Source organism: Notechis scutatus, chromosome 2 (assembly GCF_049901735.1).
Source record: "Notechis scutatus isolate UNSWTSFEM ecotype Mainland chromosome 2, rNotScu1.2, whole genome shotgun sequence".
Taxonomy (NCBI): Eukaryota; Metazoa; Chordata; class Lepidosauria; order Squamata; family Elapidae; genus Notechis; species Notechis scutatus.
Genome location: NC_142010.1, coordinates 47,857,512 through 47,879,430, shown reverse-complemented (window position 1 = coordinate 47,879,430; position 21,919 = coordinate 47,857,512). Strand labels below are relative to the sequence as shown.

The 21,919-nt window shown below is 36.6% G+C and overlaps 1 protein-coding gene across 2 annotated transcripts in view; it reads right to left on the bottom strand.

Moving 5' to 3' along the window:
* Positions 1-21,919, bottom strand: part of UROC1 (urocanate hydratase 1) — a 65,117-nt gene that overhangs the window by 7,163 nt on the left and 36,035 nt on the right. For both annotated transcript variants that reach the window (XM_026678256.2, XM_087954670.1), the window contains 8 exons: positions 19,117-19,296; positions 15,789-15,886; positions 15,412-15,484; positions 14,442-14,563; positions 7,229-7,299; positions 5,304-5,402; positions 4,610-4,709; positions 2,368-2,449 (listed from right to left, as the gene is read on the bottom strand). In XM_026678256.2, coding sequence (XP_026534041.2) covers positions 2,368-2,449; positions 4,610-4,709; positions 5,304-5,402; positions 7,229-7,299; positions 14,442-14,563; positions 15,412-15,484; positions 15,789-15,886; positions 19,117-19,296 — 825 coding nt within the window. The remainder of the gene's footprint in view (positions 1-2,367; positions 2,450-4,609; positions 4,710-5,303; positions 5,403-7,228; positions 7,300-14,441; positions 14,564-15,411; positions 15,485-15,788; positions 15,887-19,116; positions 19,297-21,919) is intronic.

Genomic DNA, 21,919 nt, shown 5'->3' with positions numbered 1-21,919 from the left:
TCCAGACAATTTAAGACAAACTTATTTAAGTTTATTGCACAGTGGTTTGACATTCCATCGTGATGATGTCAAATTAGTTGGTGCAAGTCACGTCAGTCGAAATAAACTCTCTTGCTTCTGCATTATCAGGAGAAAATGCATTATAAAACATAAATAAAATAGAGATAAGTGAAGGAAACAAATTTCTTAAAAAGTAGTGCAAAACAGATGGGTCCTTGTCATGTATAAGGGCAAGAGGATTTTTTAAAAATAGCGTTTCTTGATTTTTAGGCAATTTTTGGGGTAGGATGCTTAGATGAATCAATTTGAAATTATGTATGTTTAGCTTTTGTGGGTTTCTTGCCTTTAAGCACAGTCCCAATTTGGGGCAATTGTTCAGAGACAGCTCAAGGGCATGCATACACAAATGGGGGGGCGATGAAGTTCAAAAGCCTCACTTTGTCTACCTTTAGGTTTAGTGCTCCCAGAATAATTATAGCATACCTGGGCTGCAATCATCCAGGATAGCTACAAACATGTTTGCAGCAGTGTAGTGATTGTCTGGTTTTCACCACCCAAATATGCTGTAGTATACTTACTAATTTACATCTTTAAATCACAAAACAATAAAGCAGCTTGTTGTCTTGCACATTTAAGTGCACAGCATCAAAAAATCAGTTATATTTAGCACAAGGCAGAGCCAGTCTTGCATAGGAGTAAGTGAACACTACCTAGTCAAGCACTTTCATGGGAAGGCTAAAACCCCATGTGATTCGCTCATCATCATCATTTAATGACCCAATAATCCCTTGCAGAGTGGAGTCTGGGCAACTGAATGGAGCTGAATGTTGATTGGCCAGATGCCCTTCCTGTTGCCCTCATGTGATTTACCTGTAGCAATAACAATAGCATGATTTTTAAGAGTAAGGATGGGAACATTTGCTTCGTTCTCATTCCTCTCAATTCTACCTTTATTATGCTTCCAAACAAAGCCCACATATGTTTGGCCCTGTCACTACTGGTGACATCCGCATGGCATTCAAACCTCTCTTACAACTGCAGCAAGGCAGGGGAAGTTGTAGCTTTTACAAGTCCTTTTAGTCCTTGGGCTTAATGGACTTGTCAGGGAGGAAGCAGATGTGTTTTTAATGTATTTTATTATTATTTATGTCCTTCAAAACACAGTAGGCTGCTCTTCTAATCTTTGGAGGCCTAATACTTAACACCCCCAGTAGGGCCTCAAACCTCTACTTGGAGGTCCCCTGGAGAGACCACTGCTGCGAAGTGGCAGATGTGAGGAGCTCAGAATGACCAAAAGTTTGAATGAGTTCTTCGTCTGCTGCTGTTTAAAAACACACACTAAAAACAATTAGGGGCAGAAGCAAAGAAGAAGATGGCTGCACACCTGATTTGTTTTATGTCAGCATATGTTGAGGATATGATGGAAGTCTAAATCCACAACTCCTTCACAGACACAGAAGACGGATGCGAGAATACAGAATTGGAAGTGAATGCTAATTTGATATGCCTATACACCATAAGGAAACCTGTTTTGTGCTTCATAAATTGAGTTGTCCAAAGAGTGCTATGGTCACTGCCTAACAAACATGTCGGATACTAGAAAATAATTAAATGAAAAATACATACATACATACATACATACATGATAGTTAAAGTGACATGAGGAGAGGAAAGTGGGGAGGAGGGGAAGCAGGTATTCAGTGTATATTGTGCAAACACCCTTATTGGTAGATGGGAATTCTACTAATTAAGTGAAGTTGATAGTTTTAAAAATGATCTTTTCACATATCATTCTGAAAGGTTGGATATAATTGAACCATAATCAGTAATGAAAGAAGCCATCGGTTGAATGTAGATTCTACAATCATTTCACCAGTAAACATATTAAGCTGAGGTAGTTCAAGGCCCAGAACATGTATAACTTTCACATTGAACAATTGTGCAGCACTTACAAGTATTTATTATATTTTAGTTTGTCTTTCCACTCTAAAGCCACTAAGCTCAAGAGAACTTTTGGGTTTCCTAAAAAACAGTGAAGATCAAAGATAAATTTGCTAAATAAAAGAAAATAAGAAAAATGTAATCATTGGTTGTTCTGAAGAAGAAGAAAAAACCGACTCAAAGAAATCCTGCCAGAGCTGAGAAAAGAGACATATTTCATGAAGTAGACCACCTTCTCCTATTGTTTGGGGATGATGGGAGATCAAATTCAACATTACTGGAGAACACATTTAGATTAGATCAGATTTCCTCAGCAAAACCTCATTTTGCTACAATGAATAATATGGCAGCACCACATATTTTTCCATCTGCCTATGGCTTCCATTGCTCATCTTTTTTTTCCCTTTGAAGGCGAAATCTCCTTACCAGCCAACACCACCACCATTGTGTAAGGCAACCCAGGTTGCTCCTCTAAATGCATCTCCTACAAAATTCTGAACAGCCATATCTGTTAGGGAAGAAAAAGAAAGACATGACAACAGCATTCAATGGTAAGACTAAGAAATATCTTTCAAGAACTGGGGGCAAATGTTTTGTTTCAGCACTTCATGAGCTCTATTCAGGTATTGCTGTTTCTCTTGCATTATTTAAATAAAAAAAAATCCAAAGTCTACAGGGCTTCTCTTCTGACAAAACAGGACACTGATAAGCTCCTGGAGATACAAATCTAGAAAATAAATAAATCTTCCAATATCCACTGATACAAACAAAAGTGAGTCCATGAGACCTTTTGCCTCTCCCAAATTTCTCTTGCATTTATTTGAATTAGTTATTTAGAATTGAAACATCCTATTTAACCGGGAGAAATGAATTGCTCAAATGAATGCAAATTAAAGAAGTCTTTCTCCACTGCTTACTACCGGTAGTTAATAGCTGAATATTTAAACTGCGTTTCAGTCATATGCAAGATATGCTGATTATTAGAAGCATCATGATGAGAAGGCTACAGAAAAAAACTCTGGTGCCTCTGTGTGTGTGTATGTGTGTGTGTGTGTGTCAAAAACTACAAGCTGGCGGTCATGACCACATGATTGAAGGCTGTTGTAGCCCGCCAGTGGCCAGTGGCACTGGCGGCAGACTCGAACAGTGAGGAGGTTGAGGAGGAACATGAGCCAGTCCTGGAATCTGGGGAAGGCTCTGACTAGTGCTCTGCATCAGAGGCAGAGATGGGGCCAAGGCCACCTGACAGTTATTAGCTGCCTTCAGAATCAGAGATCAGTGGGGCAGAAGAACAGCTGGAGCCTGTTCCCAGTATGCGCATGCGCAGAGCTGCCAGGGAAGGGAATAATTAAGGAACAAGGGTTGACTTGGGAGTAAAGGCTCAGGTGGATGATAAATGGCCCTTCCCACAGGGAATAAAGAGGAATGAAAGGGGAGTAGTGTTTGCAAGAGGCAATTAGTTCAATTCATTAGAGTGAAGATCTATTCCTGACTTCTTGCCAAGTAATTGCTGCTACAGCATGGTGTTTGGAAGATATCAGCCTGGCAACTCTCCAAGCCTGATAAAGGTCTGTAGTTGTGTAATCTCATGAAAGACTGTTTGCCGGGATTTTGCTGGAGAGGAATTCACTTTAACCTAAATAAAACGGGTTTTATTGGGACGAGGAGTCTGCTTCATAATCTTGGGAAGCCTAGGCCAGAACAAAGGCCTAGGCATTTTGTACATGAATGGATGTAATTTGCATGAAAAGGTGGGGTTTTGATTATACTACTGTGATCACCATCTTGGTTTTTTTATATATCTATTACCCCCCTACCCCTACACACACACACACACACACACACACACACACACACACACACACACACACACCCTGTGCACAGTTGTCAGGGCATTATTGAGCCAGAGAAGCAAATGTGAAACCTGAGCGCACACACCATTTTTTCTGATGGGGCTCAAGATTGACAGCCTTCCATCTTTCTGAGGTTGATAAAATGAGGATCCAGATTGTTGGGGACAATATACAAATAATGCTTACATTGTAAACTGTCCAGAGAGTGTTGTAAAGCATTATGTAAGTCTAAAAGCTATTGCTATTGTTTGAAATTTCCCCTTTTAAGATGCATTTTACTTTCTGTTACACTTGGCCATTCTAGAACTATCTTCAGATTACACCTAATTAAGGCATACTTTGATCCCTATTATAAATGTTACAGTGTGGAATACTCTTGGATTCAAAATATTCCATTTTAATCCCTCTTTTTCCTGGTTTCCTTCTGCCCCAAAGATCACCAGCAGAGAACTCCTTTGTGTCTTTTTTCTAAATATTTTCTATAGTTCAGGTTACAAATATAGATTTCCCCTCCCTTTTTACCCCCTTAACTCTTTTTTTCACCTCATCTTGCAATTTCTCCCTGACCATGTTTTAATAATGCCCTTTTCTGTCTACTTCTTGAACCTGATTAAAGGTCTGCTCCAAACTAACAGCAGGATTACTCTTCCAGGTGCTGCAATTTTGGGGAGTTTGATTTACAAGCAATCATTATGGGAAACGAAATCTTTATGGGAAACAAAATCAAAAGGTAAACCAGTTATAGGCATGAAATGTAGATGTTCATCTTACAGAAATTCTGTTTACTAACAATACTTGCAATCTATTCAGCTAACCTGCACAAAATGCAGAACCGTCATAGATATTTGAGGTTTCACGGTAAGGGCTGTCTGCCCCACTCACATCATGGTGGTCTCGACTAAGAACAACTGGTGCCTGAAAAATAAGTACAGGTTTACTGGGGGGGAAAATAGAGTGGAATCAACAAGGCTCCTTGGCCTAATTCTGTTCACGTAGATGAAGAGATCAATTGTTCTGTTTCGGGGGAATAGGGAAATCAGCAATCTGATATTTGCATTTTTAGTGCCAGAAAATCTGGAAAATCACACACCTGAAAACGGATAGTTTCAGAAGCTGCAAAATGTAGATTGAGAGGTTGAATTTTGTCTTGGTGCTCTGCACCTCATCTGTATAATGAAAGAATCAGGAAGCACACAAGACCTCCCTTCGTTAAATTAGGAAATACTGTGAGATTTTTCAATAAGAAATTATTCAGTGATCTGACAACATGGGATATGTTTACAACCTACAATTAATATTATATTATAGTCACACTCATTTCAAATAATTAGTCTTTGCTATTTTACTGGAAATTTGTTGACTTTACATAGTTTGCATTTTTATAAGAAACATTCTTGTCCCATCATCTACTCTATTTCTCTCAGTATGACCTTTTCAATCTCAAAATCAATCTACCATGTCAAAGAAAATTAACAGGTTATGTTGAATAAAAACACAGAAGAACTGTACCTTAATTCTTCCTTCAGCAATGCCTTTGTTAATAGCCACTGCAATAGCTACACGGCCTTTTTGATCAGAATACAGAATTCTGGCTTGGGAACCAACAACCTAAAACATAGAAATTATATAATGAAAACATCTATGGCTTATCTCCACAGTCCAGATGTGGATCAGAGACAATGCCAGTCTGTTTAATGAAGAAAGCAAGACAGTGAACTTACACATATCCATTTACACATATCCATAATTAAGGATTTCTGCCTTTGATTTTGTCTCAATTTACTTTTCATAAGATCTAGCTTTAAATATATTTGCCATTTAAAATCAAGATTCAAAGTCTATTACTAGGTCTCACATTATTGTTAGATAAAATCTTGAACTAGGGATGGAACTGGAATTTAAAAAGGTAGGATTTTTTTGCCCGTAATATAAAAAAAACTTGCAATAATTGCCTTTGGCTTTTTCCTAAAGGCATTGTATGGCTTTTCCCTGGAAAGATAAGCATATTGGCTCCCAATATTAAAAATGACTCATCTAAAGGATTTTTTTTTTGTATATTCATCATACAAGAACTTGATTGCAATGAAAACAAATTAGAATAAAGTTGTCTTTCGAATTAATTTTTAATCTATAAATTCTTCAGATTAAATATTCAGAGTGCTTCCAGGGAATAAACAGACTCACAGAGTCTGAGTCTGATTTTACCATTGTTAAAACTGGTGAGGCAATGTTATTGTCCCAGGCCCAGGATATCTAAAGGACACTGCTAATTCTATGGGCTGAAACTCAGCAAGGAGACAGTAGCCATCATGCTAGTAGAATCTAATATTGTTTGCCAATGATAGGACATTTGCACAGCATGAAAATCCAAAATTCACATATAGGGCATACCTATGTAGCACCCTTATGTTCTCATTGATTTAACTTCAAACCAAATTTAAGACAGTCCTGTCCAGGATGAGATACTTGCAAGGTATTCAGTCTAGAGTTCAAGCTACCATGATTAATTCCCCTGCTGCTGGAAAGAAATTCCTTTCTTTCATCTTCCCTCTGTAACATCTGCTGCAGATGCTGTGACAACAGATGTTCCTTACTAGGATAATAGTTATAACCCTTGCCTGATGCACAAAATATTCCTGATTTAAAACTCAGCAGAAATATTTTCTTTTACATTGCTATTTTCATTTCCTGAGCTACCGAATTTTAATGAAAAAAGTGCTTCAGAAAAATATGCGACTCAGAGAAAGAAAAATATTAATTGAAAAAATACTGCTGGTTTCAAACGAGGGACATTTTGTATATAAGGCTTTAGAGTTACTATGGGGTCCCTGGTCCTCTCTGAACCTGGTGTTTTTCTTGCAGATGTTTTATTACCAAAATAGGTAACATTTTACCTAGTTTGGTAGTGAACCACAAAAGAAAACCACAAAACTCAGAGAGCACCAAGGATCTTCACAGTTCAACCTAGAGTAGACTATAGATGGCAGCCTTCTGCCCAAACTTTTTCTATTTATAAAGTCTAGTTTCACATATAAATATCCATATCTTCTTGGCATCTGGTTTTCGGGTAAAATATTTTTTTAAAATAGAAAAATAACCATGAGGGTCCTGTAGCCATTTTAAATGTTAAGCCCAAGAAGTAGGTCAAGATGAGATTAATAGAAAGATTACAGTATGTGGAAATTGCTTCAACAAACAAGCATGAAGGGGTCTTGACTTTGATTGGATGCCCCACTGCGCAATGGAGTTGGGATGATAAAACTGCTACATGTTCTTTCAAGAAATGATTTTAAGGCATCTTTTAACATTGTCAATTACCTTGAGTACCTTATGGGCAGAATGGCAAGATAAAAATCATAAAAATAAATAGAATAAAATTATGAAATAATGGCACTGCATTCCAATTAAGAATCATCGTAGTTGGATTTACATACCAAATTATGTCTTCTGGCTTCCTGAATCCAGCGTATGTTATCATAATATTGCTGCTTCACAGAAGAATTTGCTAGGCAAGAGAAGATTACACAAATGGTTCATAAAAGCAGTATCAAAAGACCACTTCCAGTTTACAAATGGATTCTGAAGTATCCACAAAACAGTGCAGAAAATACCTGCCTTTAGGAGGAATCAATGATATTACACACAAGTATCACAGGAGAAAGGAATAAAATATTTAGTTGTCTTTAGGTATAAAGGTAACCTGCATTGTCTAGAGGCAAGAAAAGGATAGCACAGATGTAATCAAGTTTTATACATTATTCAAGAAAAATATAAAATCCACCCATTAATAAATGCTTAATAATAAGATATTTCAGGCTTGCTGCAGCAATGTCTTTCTATCATTGAATACTCTGAATCTGTGTCTCCTTAAAATAGTCTCAATCAGATTCTTGCAACGATGGCATGATGGTTATTCCACATTATCAAAAAGGTTACACTGTGTAAACACTAACTGGAATTGTCTTTATAGCTGTCAGATAAATGCTGATACTATTGCAATTTATAGACATATTTTAGTAGACATGTTGCAATTTATGTTTTTCAGCATTAACCATTTGACATGCTAATTAAAGCAATTCCCATATAATATTGGTGTAGATAGTATGTACATTCCAGTAAATGAAAAACGAGAGCGGAAAATTTGTATTCAATTTGGATTGAATAAATCATAATTAATTTTACATTTGAATCTAATGTCTTTCAAGTTTATTTCTTTAAATATTCTCCATTCATATTTTTTTCCGATGAATTAAAAGGGAAAAAGAAAACACATGAAGAAATATGGAGAGGGGGAGGTTCGATTATTAATGAAGTGACAGGGAATAATCTATCAGCCATTTTCCTGCAAACCGATTCCAGTTCAATATATTGTAATCTAGGTTGACAGGAATACAGGCAGTCCTTGGTTGCTTAGCGACCATTTGAAGTTGTATCGGACATCTCAAAAGCTGCTTACCACCCAGTTCCGAAGTTCCAACATCACCCCCCGACCCTGCAGACACATGACTGCATTTCACTAGTCAACCAGACTACATTTACACCTCTTTGTAGCACCCTGTAGTCACATGACCACAATTCATGTTATTTGCCAAAAGTTGGCATTTACATCCAGTTTCTGGCAAAAAAAAAAAAAAGCCTCATAGTTCCCTTAACAACCATAGCATTCACTTAACAACTGTCACCCCCCACAAAAAGGTTGCAAAGTTGAATCCTGTCACATGGCAACTTGCTTTACAACCATCATGACCATAATGAACATAATGGCTAGGCTCCATTACAGTCATAAATCAAGGAATACCTGTAATAGGACAAAGGAAAAAAGAAGAAAGACACGGAGGATGGGGCACACTTATTTATGTATATTTTCAAATTATCAAATAAATGTCATTCTTTGGGTATTGTAGAAATCAGTACAATTTTTTAAAGCATAAATAAAAAGAATAATTGCAATGGATATTATATATACATACATATACATACATACATACATACATACATACATACATACATACATACATACATATTTGTAAGCCGCCTTGAGTCGCCATGTGTGAGTAGGCAGCAATATAAATTTTCTATAAATAAATATATATAAAATGACAATATTATTTCTTTCAAAGAAATTTGTGAAATTCTTTAAAAGCCTAAAAGAACAATACCACTAATGAATATGAATTAGGAGTCCTTGGTACCCGTAAGGTAAGTACTGAATTAAGAATAAAAGGAATTTGCAATACTTTATGAAAGAAACCTTTGTAAAAAGATACGGAAACAATGTTAAAAATCAGAAAAACAATTAATATCTCTTATTTTTCAAAGGATTTCTGAATATGCAACAAATATTTGGACAATATCCAAAGAAGAACATTTTAGGAAAGTTTGTAAAAAAAAAAATATGGCAAAGTTGCTGTTTCTTCATTACTATTGGGAAGTGCAATGTTTTTAAAATGGTTCATGATTTTATCTCTTTTCATGCATCTAAGACTTTCAACATTTTTCTCTAAATTACCGAAATTGTTGGGAAAACCCTGACAATCTTATATAGTTTTCACACTCCTACAAGAAAATGCACACTTATGACATGAATTTTAACCTTGTTTCCTTTTCCCACCTTGCTGCAGCTTGGAGTCTTCTTTATTAAAAAATTCTGGAAACACAAATAGTTGCACACCAACTTTTGATGACTTTGGACTTGCTTAATAAAGAAACCACCAAGCCTGCATTTTGCACCCATTTTTCTTTCACTTCTATAAAAAGTTACTACCTCAGTTTACTTTGTTATCTCTCCTGTTTGTTGATTTTATTAAGAGTATAAAAGATACTGAAAGCACACTGTGATCTCATCAACACTGTCTCGGAAAGGAAGTTGACTCCAAACATCATTTTTTAAAATTTGTTTTCTATTTCATTTTGTACTCCATCCAAGTCCATCTAAATATACCCAGGACAGGGAGTACATTCCTCCCTTTAAACCATTTAGCATCACTGCACTCCCATTAGAGCCACGGTCTAGGGCCTTGATGGGGAACCTATGGCATGCATGCCATCACCCCAGTTCAGCTCTGCTACACATGAGCACGTGCATCCCACTGGCCAGCTGGTCTTTGGGTGCAGGGGTGGGGCACATGCACAGGGTGCATATGCAGGGGATATATACGCATCTGCGGGGTAGATGCATGCATGGGAGATGTACACTCATGCATGGGAGATGCATGATGCACACAAGCATAGGAGAAACACACACATCCATAGGTGTGTGCATGCATGGGGGCAGGGCACATGCATGGGAGACATGCATGTATTGCATTTTGGGGATGCAAGCGCACTGGTCTAGGACAGGAGTCCCTAATCCCCAGGCCATGCAAACAAGCAAAGCCCCACCCAGAGGATGCAGGCAGCACACTAAACCACGCCCCCTCTGGTCCATGCAAAACTCTCTCCATTTAACCAGTCCCTGGTGCCCAAAAGTTGGGGACCACTGGTCTAGGGAAACTGTTTTAGCCCATATTCTGGTTCTTCCAAAGCAACTATTTTGTCCATTAGTAGGGCAGGTTTGACATGCCGGCTAATTTTCAAGCAGCTGATTTTGAATTCTAAAATGTGATCTGAAATTAAAAGGACCACTAGGGTCTCTATCTTCCCTCATGCAGCAACAACAACCCTCATGCCAGTGCTTCAGTGGTCACTGAGAAACTGGTAAGAAGAATCATAGCAAAGGGTTAGCAAATGTCTTTCTGCACATCCTGTTATCAAGAATGAAAGGGTTTTCAAATACATAAAAGACAATTCAGAAGATCTTGACTGAATTGTGAGGTGTCTAACTTTTTACTTGTTATTCCTATTATATACTTTACGTTTCTCCTTGATAAGACAGAGGGTTATGAATTGGTTCACAATTGATTCTCCATGGTCAAGCACAGTGTCCATTCTGTCCATATAGATACGCAAACTTATACCCATACATGTACCCTAAGATATGTTCACACACAGTTGATGTAATTCAACAACATTAAAATGACTACTTAGAATCAGAAAATCATAGAGTGGGGGGTGACCATTAGGCCACTTGATAACATGCTCAGTGAATTAAATCAGTGCATATAGATGGTTGTCTTGTCTCCACTTGAAAACATCCAACAAAGGGGAATACACCACCTCTCTGGATAATCGTAATCTGCTTTCCTATGAATTATATGAATTATATCCATTTTTTCATGTCCTGCACTAGAGAACAAGTCTTGACTTTCTTCTCTGTAACATTCTTTCAGGAACGTGAAGAGCATTATAATAAACCCACCAAGCAATAATTTCTAAAGGATAAACTTATCCAACTCCCCCAATCTCTCTTCAGAGAGCTATGTTCCTAATTCTTTTATCATTTTTGTTGCTGTGGCTGTTGTGTTCAATTTCTCTGAATCTTTTAAAAAATGTGACCAAAAACTGGATACAGTACTTACAATGAAATCTGCTCAAATATTTCCCATGATCTGGAAATTATACTTGTGTTGATGCTATTTAAAGTTGCATTATTGCATTGTTTTCAAAGTGATTACATACATATTTTTATGTTATAAAACTTTACAAAACTTTGCGAACTGTTCTAGAATCTTCTCAGATATTGATGGAAAACTGACTGCTCTGCAATTTCCTGGATCTATTTTTCCCCTTTTGAACACACAGACATTTGCTCTGCTATCATTCTCTGGCATTTCACCAGTACTCTGAGATTTCTCAAAGATAATTAATATGAGTTTGACCAGAGAATTGGCTAGTTCAAAATCCTAGGATGGATGTTTCCTGATCATGTTTCTATCTGGCCCTCCACGATCTCTCAGCAACTTTCAAAATCATCAATCATGAAATCCATCTGGACTGGCTTGGGATGGGTGGCTGGGAATGGGAGGCACTGTATTAGAGCTAGTGATCTTTTGATTCAATCTTCAACAAAAAGCTATGTATTCCATCAGGTAACCAGGGAGGGCAGGTGAATAGGCAGAATGTAAGCTGTTCCTCTTAATATTTTCTTTACTCAGTAATAAACAGTCACCCAATCACTCACAATGAGCGTTTAGCAGCTGTCAGGTTAAACCCCTTACAACCAGCAGCTACTCTGGAGATTATCTTTATCCTCATAGCTCAACACATAATCCTTCAAAATACACAGTTTTTCTAGCCACACTCTTCTCTTCCTCCTGATGGAATTCCCTCAGCAAAACTCCTGTTGGTTCTTCCCATTCACTTGTTTGCTCTTGCAATAGGCAGTACTTAACTCAAATAAAAATTGAAGTCTCAGCCTCTTAGCATTAAAGACATAATAATAAGTCATTCTCTGTTTCCTTGACCACCAGTATAGTTGTTGCCATATTATGACCAATTTCTAATAAATATGGGGTATACTATAGGCCAGGTTGGTGGCAAAGCATTACATGTTCTACAAAGTACCTTACTCTGAATCTGATTTATCATTACGTTACTATATTTAAAGTAAGATTAGTACATGGGAAAGTGAGAAACCACAAGCAGAACACTAAGTAACAAAGAGGTCAGGAGGTATTCTAAGAAAGAATAACAGGCAACTTTCCAATGAAGTTCAGCTATCATTTCTGTCTAAATTTCTGTTGCTCATTTCTCTGCCAACCGTAACAGCAAATCCAGTAATTAAATTGCCACCAAATCTGCTTCAGTCAGCTGGAATGTAAATATATGTGTATTTAATTCCAGTGGTTATTTTATTATGGAATGAATATCTTATCTAAATTTACCATGTATTAAAAATATTTAGGGCTGTTTTCCAGTTTGAATGGTGGGAAATGCAAGACAACTTTTCCAAAACTGGATAACATAACTTCAAAGATTTTCTGCTCTTTGGGAATAAGAATAGCTCACCTTTCATAATATTTGACATCATGGAACACCCCAGTCCTCAGTTAAGTGGATGCTGTCTTAATGCTAGCATCCAATTTGCAGAAAGGAACCTGCAAATTGCTACAGTGCCATACGAGCATAAGGTTGTCTATACCTTTCAGAAGGCCTAGTTCTCAGACTTTGTGTAGAAAAGGTCCTCCATTCAATCTGAAGTTCTTCAGAAAGGCCAAGGAGAATTCCTATCTGGGAAGACTACCAGATATGGTACCAAATTCTATGGCTACTGCCTCTAACTGAAAGTAGTTCTTGTCCAAGCATGATTCTCACAGAATTTTTTTTTAACAAGATTCATGATCAGGATGGAATAATGATCAAGTGAACTATTTTCAGTTTAGAACCAATATATTTCCATGATTAGACAGAGGCAGGTCTCCTTGTTGATAACAAGAACGCTTGCAAATAGTTCTTTATAGTGCATTTTTCTAATCTCTCTGGGAACCGACTTTCCTATCTTTAAATTTATCTTAGCAGTCTTTCCTGAACTCCTTCCTGTAAGACATTGAATACTTGTAAAAAATGAAGCTAAGATGTAATATAATGGAAAGCACTCAACCACGCTATTGGCTGATAGATTAATCTATTCATGTTCCATGAAGATTTGAAGTTGTGTCCTATAACTCCTAAATATCCCTCTGTAGACCTCCATAGACCTGGTCTTTGTGTCATCTTTGGCCTACATGGACATTCTGAAAGTGCTTATAGATGCTACACTAAAACAGTGCCCAGATGCTTGTTATAACATGAATGCTGTGGAGGGCAAGGCCAACCACAGTTTATTTTTCCAGTTCAAATCCATCCAAGTTGTGGAAACATCCCAGAAGAAGATAGTGGCAAATTGCTTGCCAAGTAATTTGTAGGGATATGCCTATATAGTCACCAAGCCTTTTGCATGATTTGCTAAATTTGATGAATATATGAATGGATAGATGGATAGATGGATGGATGAATGAATAAATGAATGAGATTTTATACATCCCTTGGCCAAAATATTAAAATATATGCAGTGCTGAATAAAATATATTCAGGTAACAGCCTGAAGAAGTTTGAGTCCACAGTAATAATAGTCACATGCAAGGAAGTTCCATTGGTAATGATAACCATATATGCATGTATGTTACAGCAGGGGTCCCCAACCACCGGTCCCCAGACCGGTACTGGTCCGTGGATCATTTTCTACCAGGCCGCCGGTTTGCTGGGCGCCACCATCTTGTTTCGACGAGAAAGTGCTTCCGGGTGAGCTTTTCCGGTTGGAAAGCAGTGTTTGGGTCCTGAAGGAATCCTGCGCCTTAGTTTCATCAAGGGGGGCTTCGAACGAAGAGCTGTCCCGATGGCGGAGGAGATTAAGAAAGCACAAAAAGCACAAAAAGGTACAAAGGAGGAGTTGAAGGTGGCGGGGAGAAGCGGGGGATGGCTGGCTGGCCGGTCGCTCAGCTCACCTTGCCTTGTCATGCGTGCTGATGCCGGTACCGGGCCGTGGATCATTTTGTGATGCCGGTACCGGGCTGTGGCACAAAAAAGGTTGGGGGCCACTGTGTTACAGGACATACGATGGAGATAATGTTGAGCAAGTACAATTTTTCCACATAGGACATATGAGAAAAAAAGCTTTTAATTCCTCAAAAAGTATAATTTGATAGTTAAAGTTTAAATTATAAAGTACAATTAACTGCACATTATTTTTCTCATGCTCGCCCTCTGTAGCTAGAAGACAACATGTCTCACCTCCTTGGTGTATAAGTTCCTCAAGCACTGTTGTAGATATAAAATCAGTGGTTGCCAAGTCTTCTGGGTCACCAGAGGTACAAACCCACCGAAATGGGCCAAATCCCATAGAAAAAATATCTCTGGGAAGAAAACACAGTTAAATATTGAAAAGATAGCTTAAATTCCTGTTTTATTTATACTTATGGTTCGCGATGCTTTTCTTTCATTAACCGAGGATAGAAGAATTTCAGCTATTTCGGACAGACTAATCCAAACACAAAGCTCTTTGAATCCCTATTTTAGAACTTTAAATAAAGCTTTACTTGCAGACATAAGCAACGTATCTATGGCTATTTGGCCACTTGAGTTTACTAGTCATTGTTGTGCCAAAGTAACAGGAATTCAGTTGTAATGTACTTTTAATGTCAACTATTACAATTGCTTGTAATTATTGTACTTGTATTTAACTTTGTTTACACCTTTTATCTCTGGTCTTTGGCTGTAATAAAGATTCATTCAATGGTGAGTTGAAAGGGCCTGCCAGTGCATCCTCCAGGTTAGCCCTGCAGATGCAAAGGTATGGATATCATGGGGAAGAGGGATAGATATCTAGCAATGCAGAAATTGGTACCCAGATAAATATATTGGTCATATTTCACCAAGCCTGAGTGAGAAAAAACCTGTGGGTTTATCACATAGACATTTGGATCATTATTACTATAACCGTCACATTACTTTTCTCTAGCTCAGATTTCTCTCACAACTTCCCAAAATATTTATGATATGCAGCACTTAGAATTCAGTTTATAGCCTTTAGCTCCCACAAGGCAATTGAGCCAATGTGAAAGTTACTTAAAGTGATTTAAGAGAAAGAAAGCTCACATCTGGCAGCTCTTTAGGGTCTTCCCTTTTCCCATCCCTGTCCCCAGACACATTCCTTTCTAGATAAAAAAAGGATTGATGTTTCATATTTTCCTCTTGTACATACCCCATAATGTGCTGAACATAGGAAGGGTGCTGGAATTCTCCTTTGCTGCCTCCTCTTTTTGCAACATCAGCACCTTCCAAAGAATTTAAAGGCAAATGTTCAGTGAAAAGGAAATGCAACACCCAACAAAACAGCAGTTGAATAAAATAGGACTGGATAAGCGCTGACTATAAACAGAGCTGGGTGGGGAACAGGATTGAACAAGAATTTATAACAATCCTGCAGAGAAGTACTTCTGTATTCAGTGAATTGATGGTTGTTCTGGTCATGAAATTATCATATACAGTACACAAGAGCAATACAAAATGCCGGCTGCCACGTAGAAATTATGCGATGCACTTTTCATGCCAGAAAAAGGGAAGATATTCTCTCCTTACCAGCTCTCTGGGCTTCTAGAAGGAAAGCATTGCCATAATCCCAAAAAAACATTCCTTGATCGGACAGCTTGTTGATGGCAGCTACTTGTCTTCTAAGACTGAAAGAACAAAAAAACTATGGAACTTTATTTTTATTTTTTGAAACAAATTTTATTAATTTTAAAGACAAACAAACCATCGTTATCCATTAAGTACACAAACCTCTCCATTATTAATTTTACAAGTCAGATAGAATACTCTTTTATACAACATAATTCTATTTTTCACCATTTCAATATAACCATATAGATATCTCTCAACAAATTTCTCATTATTTCTTTTTTCTTATTCAATTTCATTAATTATTATTAATTTTCTATATTTATCCAGTTTATAACCATCATCTTCATTCCTCTCTGTCTTGTTTAACATTATTCTCATCCAACATTCCTCCGAGGTTTTATTAATTCTCAAAGAAAACATAGACACACAAAACACAAAAATATAAAACTTCTTTTAAGAAAGTAGTTTGGCCCCAGATTACCTCTCTTTGTATGGACTTCAATTAAATTCGTGCTCATCTTATATGCCATTACCTATCTTATTTACCATTCTATATCTTCCATATAACTTCTCCCCACTTTTCACTCTTCTTATTTCTATTTTATTTAATTCATTTTAATTTAATTCATTATATTTATATTTTTTGTCCATTCTTTCCAAATTATCCATTTATCTCATTCCCTACAGCAAGTAAAGAAAAAATTGTTTCCCTGAAATCCCTGATCAAGGTATGATGCCTTTCTATCCTCCCCTAAATTAATATTTAAAATAACACCTAATACCCAATCTGATTCTGCTTAGTACATTCAACCTACTAGTCTCTAAAAAAAAAAAACAGTAAGTCCACAATAATTAATATAATTAAATAATAAATCTAGATTTTAAATCTTATAGCCTTCCAATTGTCTATTTCAAGAAACAAATGCTACAATAATGAGTTTATAATAAGATCAAAACAACAGTAAATTAGTCTTTTCAATTAAACTCAATATTTTAAACATTCCTTTTAATCTTTTATTAAATTTTAAAATCTATCATTACTAAACATTTCAGATTCTTATAACATTCTAATTTTCTATTTCTAATACAAATACTACCATACCATCTTATGTACCTTGCAGAATCTTCTTTTTAAAGAAATTATACATTACCCTTTATCCCTAAAAAAATTCCTTTTTCCCATCTTGTTTTATACCTTTGTGGCTTTTCCCTCCCTTTTCCCTTCCTTTCTTATCCCACCTAACCTTTTTACCTCCAACTTCCCCTCTCTGTTGTATTCCTTTCTCCTTTTGCTCAGTAACATTAACATTGAATTGGTTTTGCATCTTATTTTTTCCTTTCTTAAGTATTTTTAGATCTTAAGTCCTTCATTTTCCTTCCTTTCTTTCTCCTTTCTCTCTTAACTACATTTTTAAATTAATTGAAGATGGCGTCTTCTTCTTCTTCTCCTTCTTCTCCTTCCATTTTCTCCATCTGTTGTTGTATTTGATAATTAACAAACGCCATTTCTAGAGAGAAAAAGGCTTTTTTCCCAGCGTCCTTTCTTTCTTCATATTCTCTAAGTTCATCAGCAGATAAAGCCATTCTTTATTCTTCTTCTTAAAGCAACCAAAGTGTTTCAAAAGTTAGAGCAATTCCCCAAAATTCCAGAGAGAGTCAATCAGTCCAAACAAAACACAAAGTTCTCACTTTCTCTTCCTGGTAAGGTATCAAAGGGAAGGGAAAAAACCTCCAATCTGTATTTTAAAACCTTGTTGCAATTAATTTCTGGTCTCAAGATCTTCAAGGCATCTCCTCCAACAAAATCTTAATATATATATTTTGTCCTCTTCCTTCCCACTTATAACAAGAAGCCAAGTCTTTACCTTTTATAAAAAACAACAACAGGTTTCTCAATGGCCATTTGTTGATTCCATAAGGAAGGAGAGTAAACTTTCCCTTTCAGCACTCAGTTTTGCCGCTTGAGATCCTCCTCTGGAAACAAAGTATTTTTCAGAAAACCATCGTTCTCAGGATTAAACGCCTCTTAAAGTCCTGGGTCAGCCACAAAAACTTTCTCTTTACCACTTTCTCCTCTCTTCCTCCTGCTCAGTCTTACCCAGCTGCCGGCTTCTTTGAGGCGGCCATTACAGACCGCCCGCTCGACCGTCTTGGGAAAGGGGTTTTGCCGGCTGGGAAGGGGGTCTGCAACACCCCCAAACCCCTCACCAGCTCCTCCTTATCTTCGGCTGCTTCTTTGTAGCAACCTTAGCCTCCAGATCTATGGATCAGAGGCACCAAAGCGGCTAGCGCGGCAGGGATCGCGCAGGATCGCAAATCCCTGCCGCTAGCGAAGCCGACAAACCGGAAGTTCAAAAAAAAACCATGGAACTTTATGTTTGACAATATCTTTTATCATTTAAAAAAAACACTCCAATTTGAACTATGGGACACTATATGAGAGAAAATAGTTTACTAAGTAAATGTGGAAGATGAGAAATCTGGGTTCAGATTTCACTGCTGAAATAAATAACCTTTTGAATTTTTTTTTTTACTAAAAAGAAGAAACTCCAGATTTCAATAGTAATGTTGCAACAAGGAATAGGAATGTTGGCACAAGGAAACATATAGCAGTTCTCATCCACATTCTTCAACCAAGTTCAGAGAATACTAAGGACTCCATTTTTTTCTTTAAATTACCCAGTCCCCTTTAGACAACTAGTGCCCCATTAGGTTTCCCAGATATTTCCTTGTTTAACTAGAGAAACAGAATGACAATTGGTAGGCAAAAATTCAGGGGAGTAGGTTCAATTTCTGACTTCCTATTGACTTCTCCATTAAGTTTTGTTGTTGTTGTTGGGCACTTGTTGAGAGGGTAGGAAAGCTTTCCTTCCTTCCTTCCTTCCTTCCTTCCTTCCTTCCTTCCTTCCTTCCTTCCTTCCTTCCTTCTCCCTCACTCTCCCCCTCCTCTCCCCTCCCCTTTCCTTCCCAGCAGGCAACTAAATGGATGCTGCCAGGTGGGGGAGTGTGTGAGGAAGCACACACGTGGCTAGCACAGCGTGAATACAGGGGGACTGACCATTTCTCCATTGACATCTCCACTGCAAACTTCCCACAAGCCAAGATTTCATTAATGAGAAGGTGGCAAGAAGTCTAGAGTTTATAACTAGATTTTGGCAGAATGATTTCCTGACTCTTATTAAAAAATGAATCTTTTCTATCCAAAACCTAGCACTCCAATCTTCTAAAAAAACCAAAAGACATTTTAAGACTTTACCAAAATAAAACATGAAAATGATTACCATACCTTTCTTTTACAAGAGCTTGGAATTTTATGGGATCACTGGACATGAGTTGGTTGGCATCCCTAAAGTTTAGCTGTACTGGGTAATATCCACCATTAAATGGATTGTGACAAGATGTTTGGTCAGACCCCAAATCTACTAATAGTTCCCCAGTAGTATTGAATTCATCCACCAGTCTCTCCCTACATTCAGAAAGAGGAAAACAGGAAATTGAGAAAAGAAATTAGCAGAAATGAAGAGCATCTTGAGAAAATTTAAACAAAATTATTAATCAATACACATTGTAAACATGCATTTTAAGAAATAAATGATTCAGTGAACACATAAAACATGTACACATCCCACTTATTTCAAACACGTGTTTCATTCAAAACTCTTACAGATACTTTTTTCAAGGGAAGCAAATTCAGCATCATTTTCTCAAATGTATGCACATACCCATCAGTCTGCAATGATGATCACAATCAGATATGAAATGCTGTCACTTAACATATATCAACTTTATTTCTAAAAAATAAATCACTTTTGTTGTACAAGGAAAAGCAAAATGTGGCATTGAACCATTTACATTATAAATCAAGAAAATGAATTCATTTTAAATTTAATATCTTTTTTCTGTGGCATTCTCTGTAATTCTTTTTCCAATTTTTTATAATCATCTTCTAAAGTTTTAATCATTTGCCTCTTTCTAATATTTTTTTTCTTTGTGTATTCCATTATCAATCCTCTTGCATATGCCTTCATTGTGTCCCAAACATTCTGTATTGAAGTATCTTCTTTTCTGTTTTCATTAAAAAAGAAGGCCAGTTCCTTTTCCATCCACTGTATAAAATCTTTTTCCTTTAAAATAGTATTATTTAATGTCCATCTAGATCTTCTTTTTTTGTCCTTTCCATTTAATTGTCATTGGGTTGTGATCTGCCCATGTACTTGTTTCAATATTTATTTCTTGAATATTAGATAATAATTCTGTTGACGTCCAGATCATATCTATTCTGGACCATGATGAATGTCTATTCGAGTAGAAAGTATATTGTTGAGTTTTAGTATTTCTTTCTCTCCATATATCTTTTAGATTTAATTCCTCTATCATTTCAAAAAAAGGATTTAGGGAGGATCTTCCTATTTTGTCGTGTTATTTTTGCTGTGTAGTCCAATTCATTGTCTACAATTCCATTTAAAATCTCCCATTATAAATATATTAGCGTAGTCCAGTTCAATTATTTTCATATGTAACTTTTTATAGAATCTTTTTTGTTTATCATTCGGAGCATAGATTGCAACCAAAAGTATCTTTGTATTGTTATCCACTATTTCAACCATTAATACTCTTCCATCTTCATCAGTATAAATCAATTTTGCTGAAATGGTTTCTTTAATATACAATACCACTCCTCTTTTCTTACACTGGGCCAAAGAAGTAAAAATTTTCCCTATTTTTGGTCGCACCAATAATTGTTGATGTTGTTTTTTAATGTGTACTTCTTGTAAACAAATTATATCAAATTTTAATTTCTCTATTTTATGAAAAATTTTCCTTCTTTTAGTAGCTGAATTCAGTCCATTTATATTCAAAGAAATCAATTTTTTTTCCTCCATAGTTATGATTTATATTTAGGTCTAACGGCTCTCGTTGATCTTACTTCACGTTGTTCTTTAGTCTCCACTTGTCCACCTACTGCACCTTCTTCTTTTCCCATCTCTATTTGGTCCTCTTGAAATTCAGTTAAGGTAGTCTCTTCTTCTATCTCTGTTTCTCTTCTTTTAAAAATTCCTTATAAAACGATTCTGCTTCATCAATTGAGCCAATTCTGTATCTCTGTTCTTTCCATGTAACCATTAATCCTTCTGGAATCAACCATCTGTAATTCACCTCCTTTTCCAATAATACTTTAGTCAGGAAACGATATTCTCTCCTCACCTCTCTAATTTTTCTGGGTACTTGTTTTAAAACCCCGATCTCTTTATCTCCATATTTCAATGTCTTCTCTCTTGCCGCTTGTAATATCTGCGTTCTGATAGATTTTTTAGTAAATCTAACATGAACTTCTCTTGGTAACTTATTCCTCGATGCATATCTTGTAAAAACTCGGTATATCTCATCTATTCCATCCATCATTTTTTCCTCTGTTATTTCCAAAGCTCCAGCCAAGATTTCTATCATTACTGCAGCAAGATCTTGTCCTTTTTCTTCCTCTATATTTTGAAATCTGAGGTAATATTCTGATCTATCCATCTCCCACTTCACCATCTCATTCTTGTTTTGTTCAAGCGTTGTCACTCTGTCATCAATATTTCCAATTTTCTCATCTCTTTGATTGTCTTTCTCTTCTAATTTTTGCAATTTCTCATCTCTTTGATTGTCTTTCTCTTCCATTTTTTGTAGTTTCTCATCATACTTCGCCATCATCTGTTGGATATTTTCAATTTTTTGTTCAATACTCCCCATCCTTTGTTCAATACTCATTTTAAGTTCTTGAATTCCTTGCATAACCGTCGTTAGATCCGTTTGTCCTTTATCTTGCTTCGCCATTGTTGAAAGTCGTCCTCCAATTGATGGGGAGGCAGGAGCAGAAGTTGATGCGCCAGAAGGTAGAACTTTCTTACTCATTTGAATAACTCGGAATCTTCCCACTCTTTTAATCCAGTTGGCAGTGTAACAATTATAATCCAATTAGGGAAAGGAAAAACGTAAAAAAGAAAAATCAGTAAAAAAAAACCAAAAAACCCAAAATTTAAAAAGGAAAAAAAGTTTCAAGGAAAAAAGAAAAATTGCCACCAGAAAAATTTCTTTCTTCAGGTTCT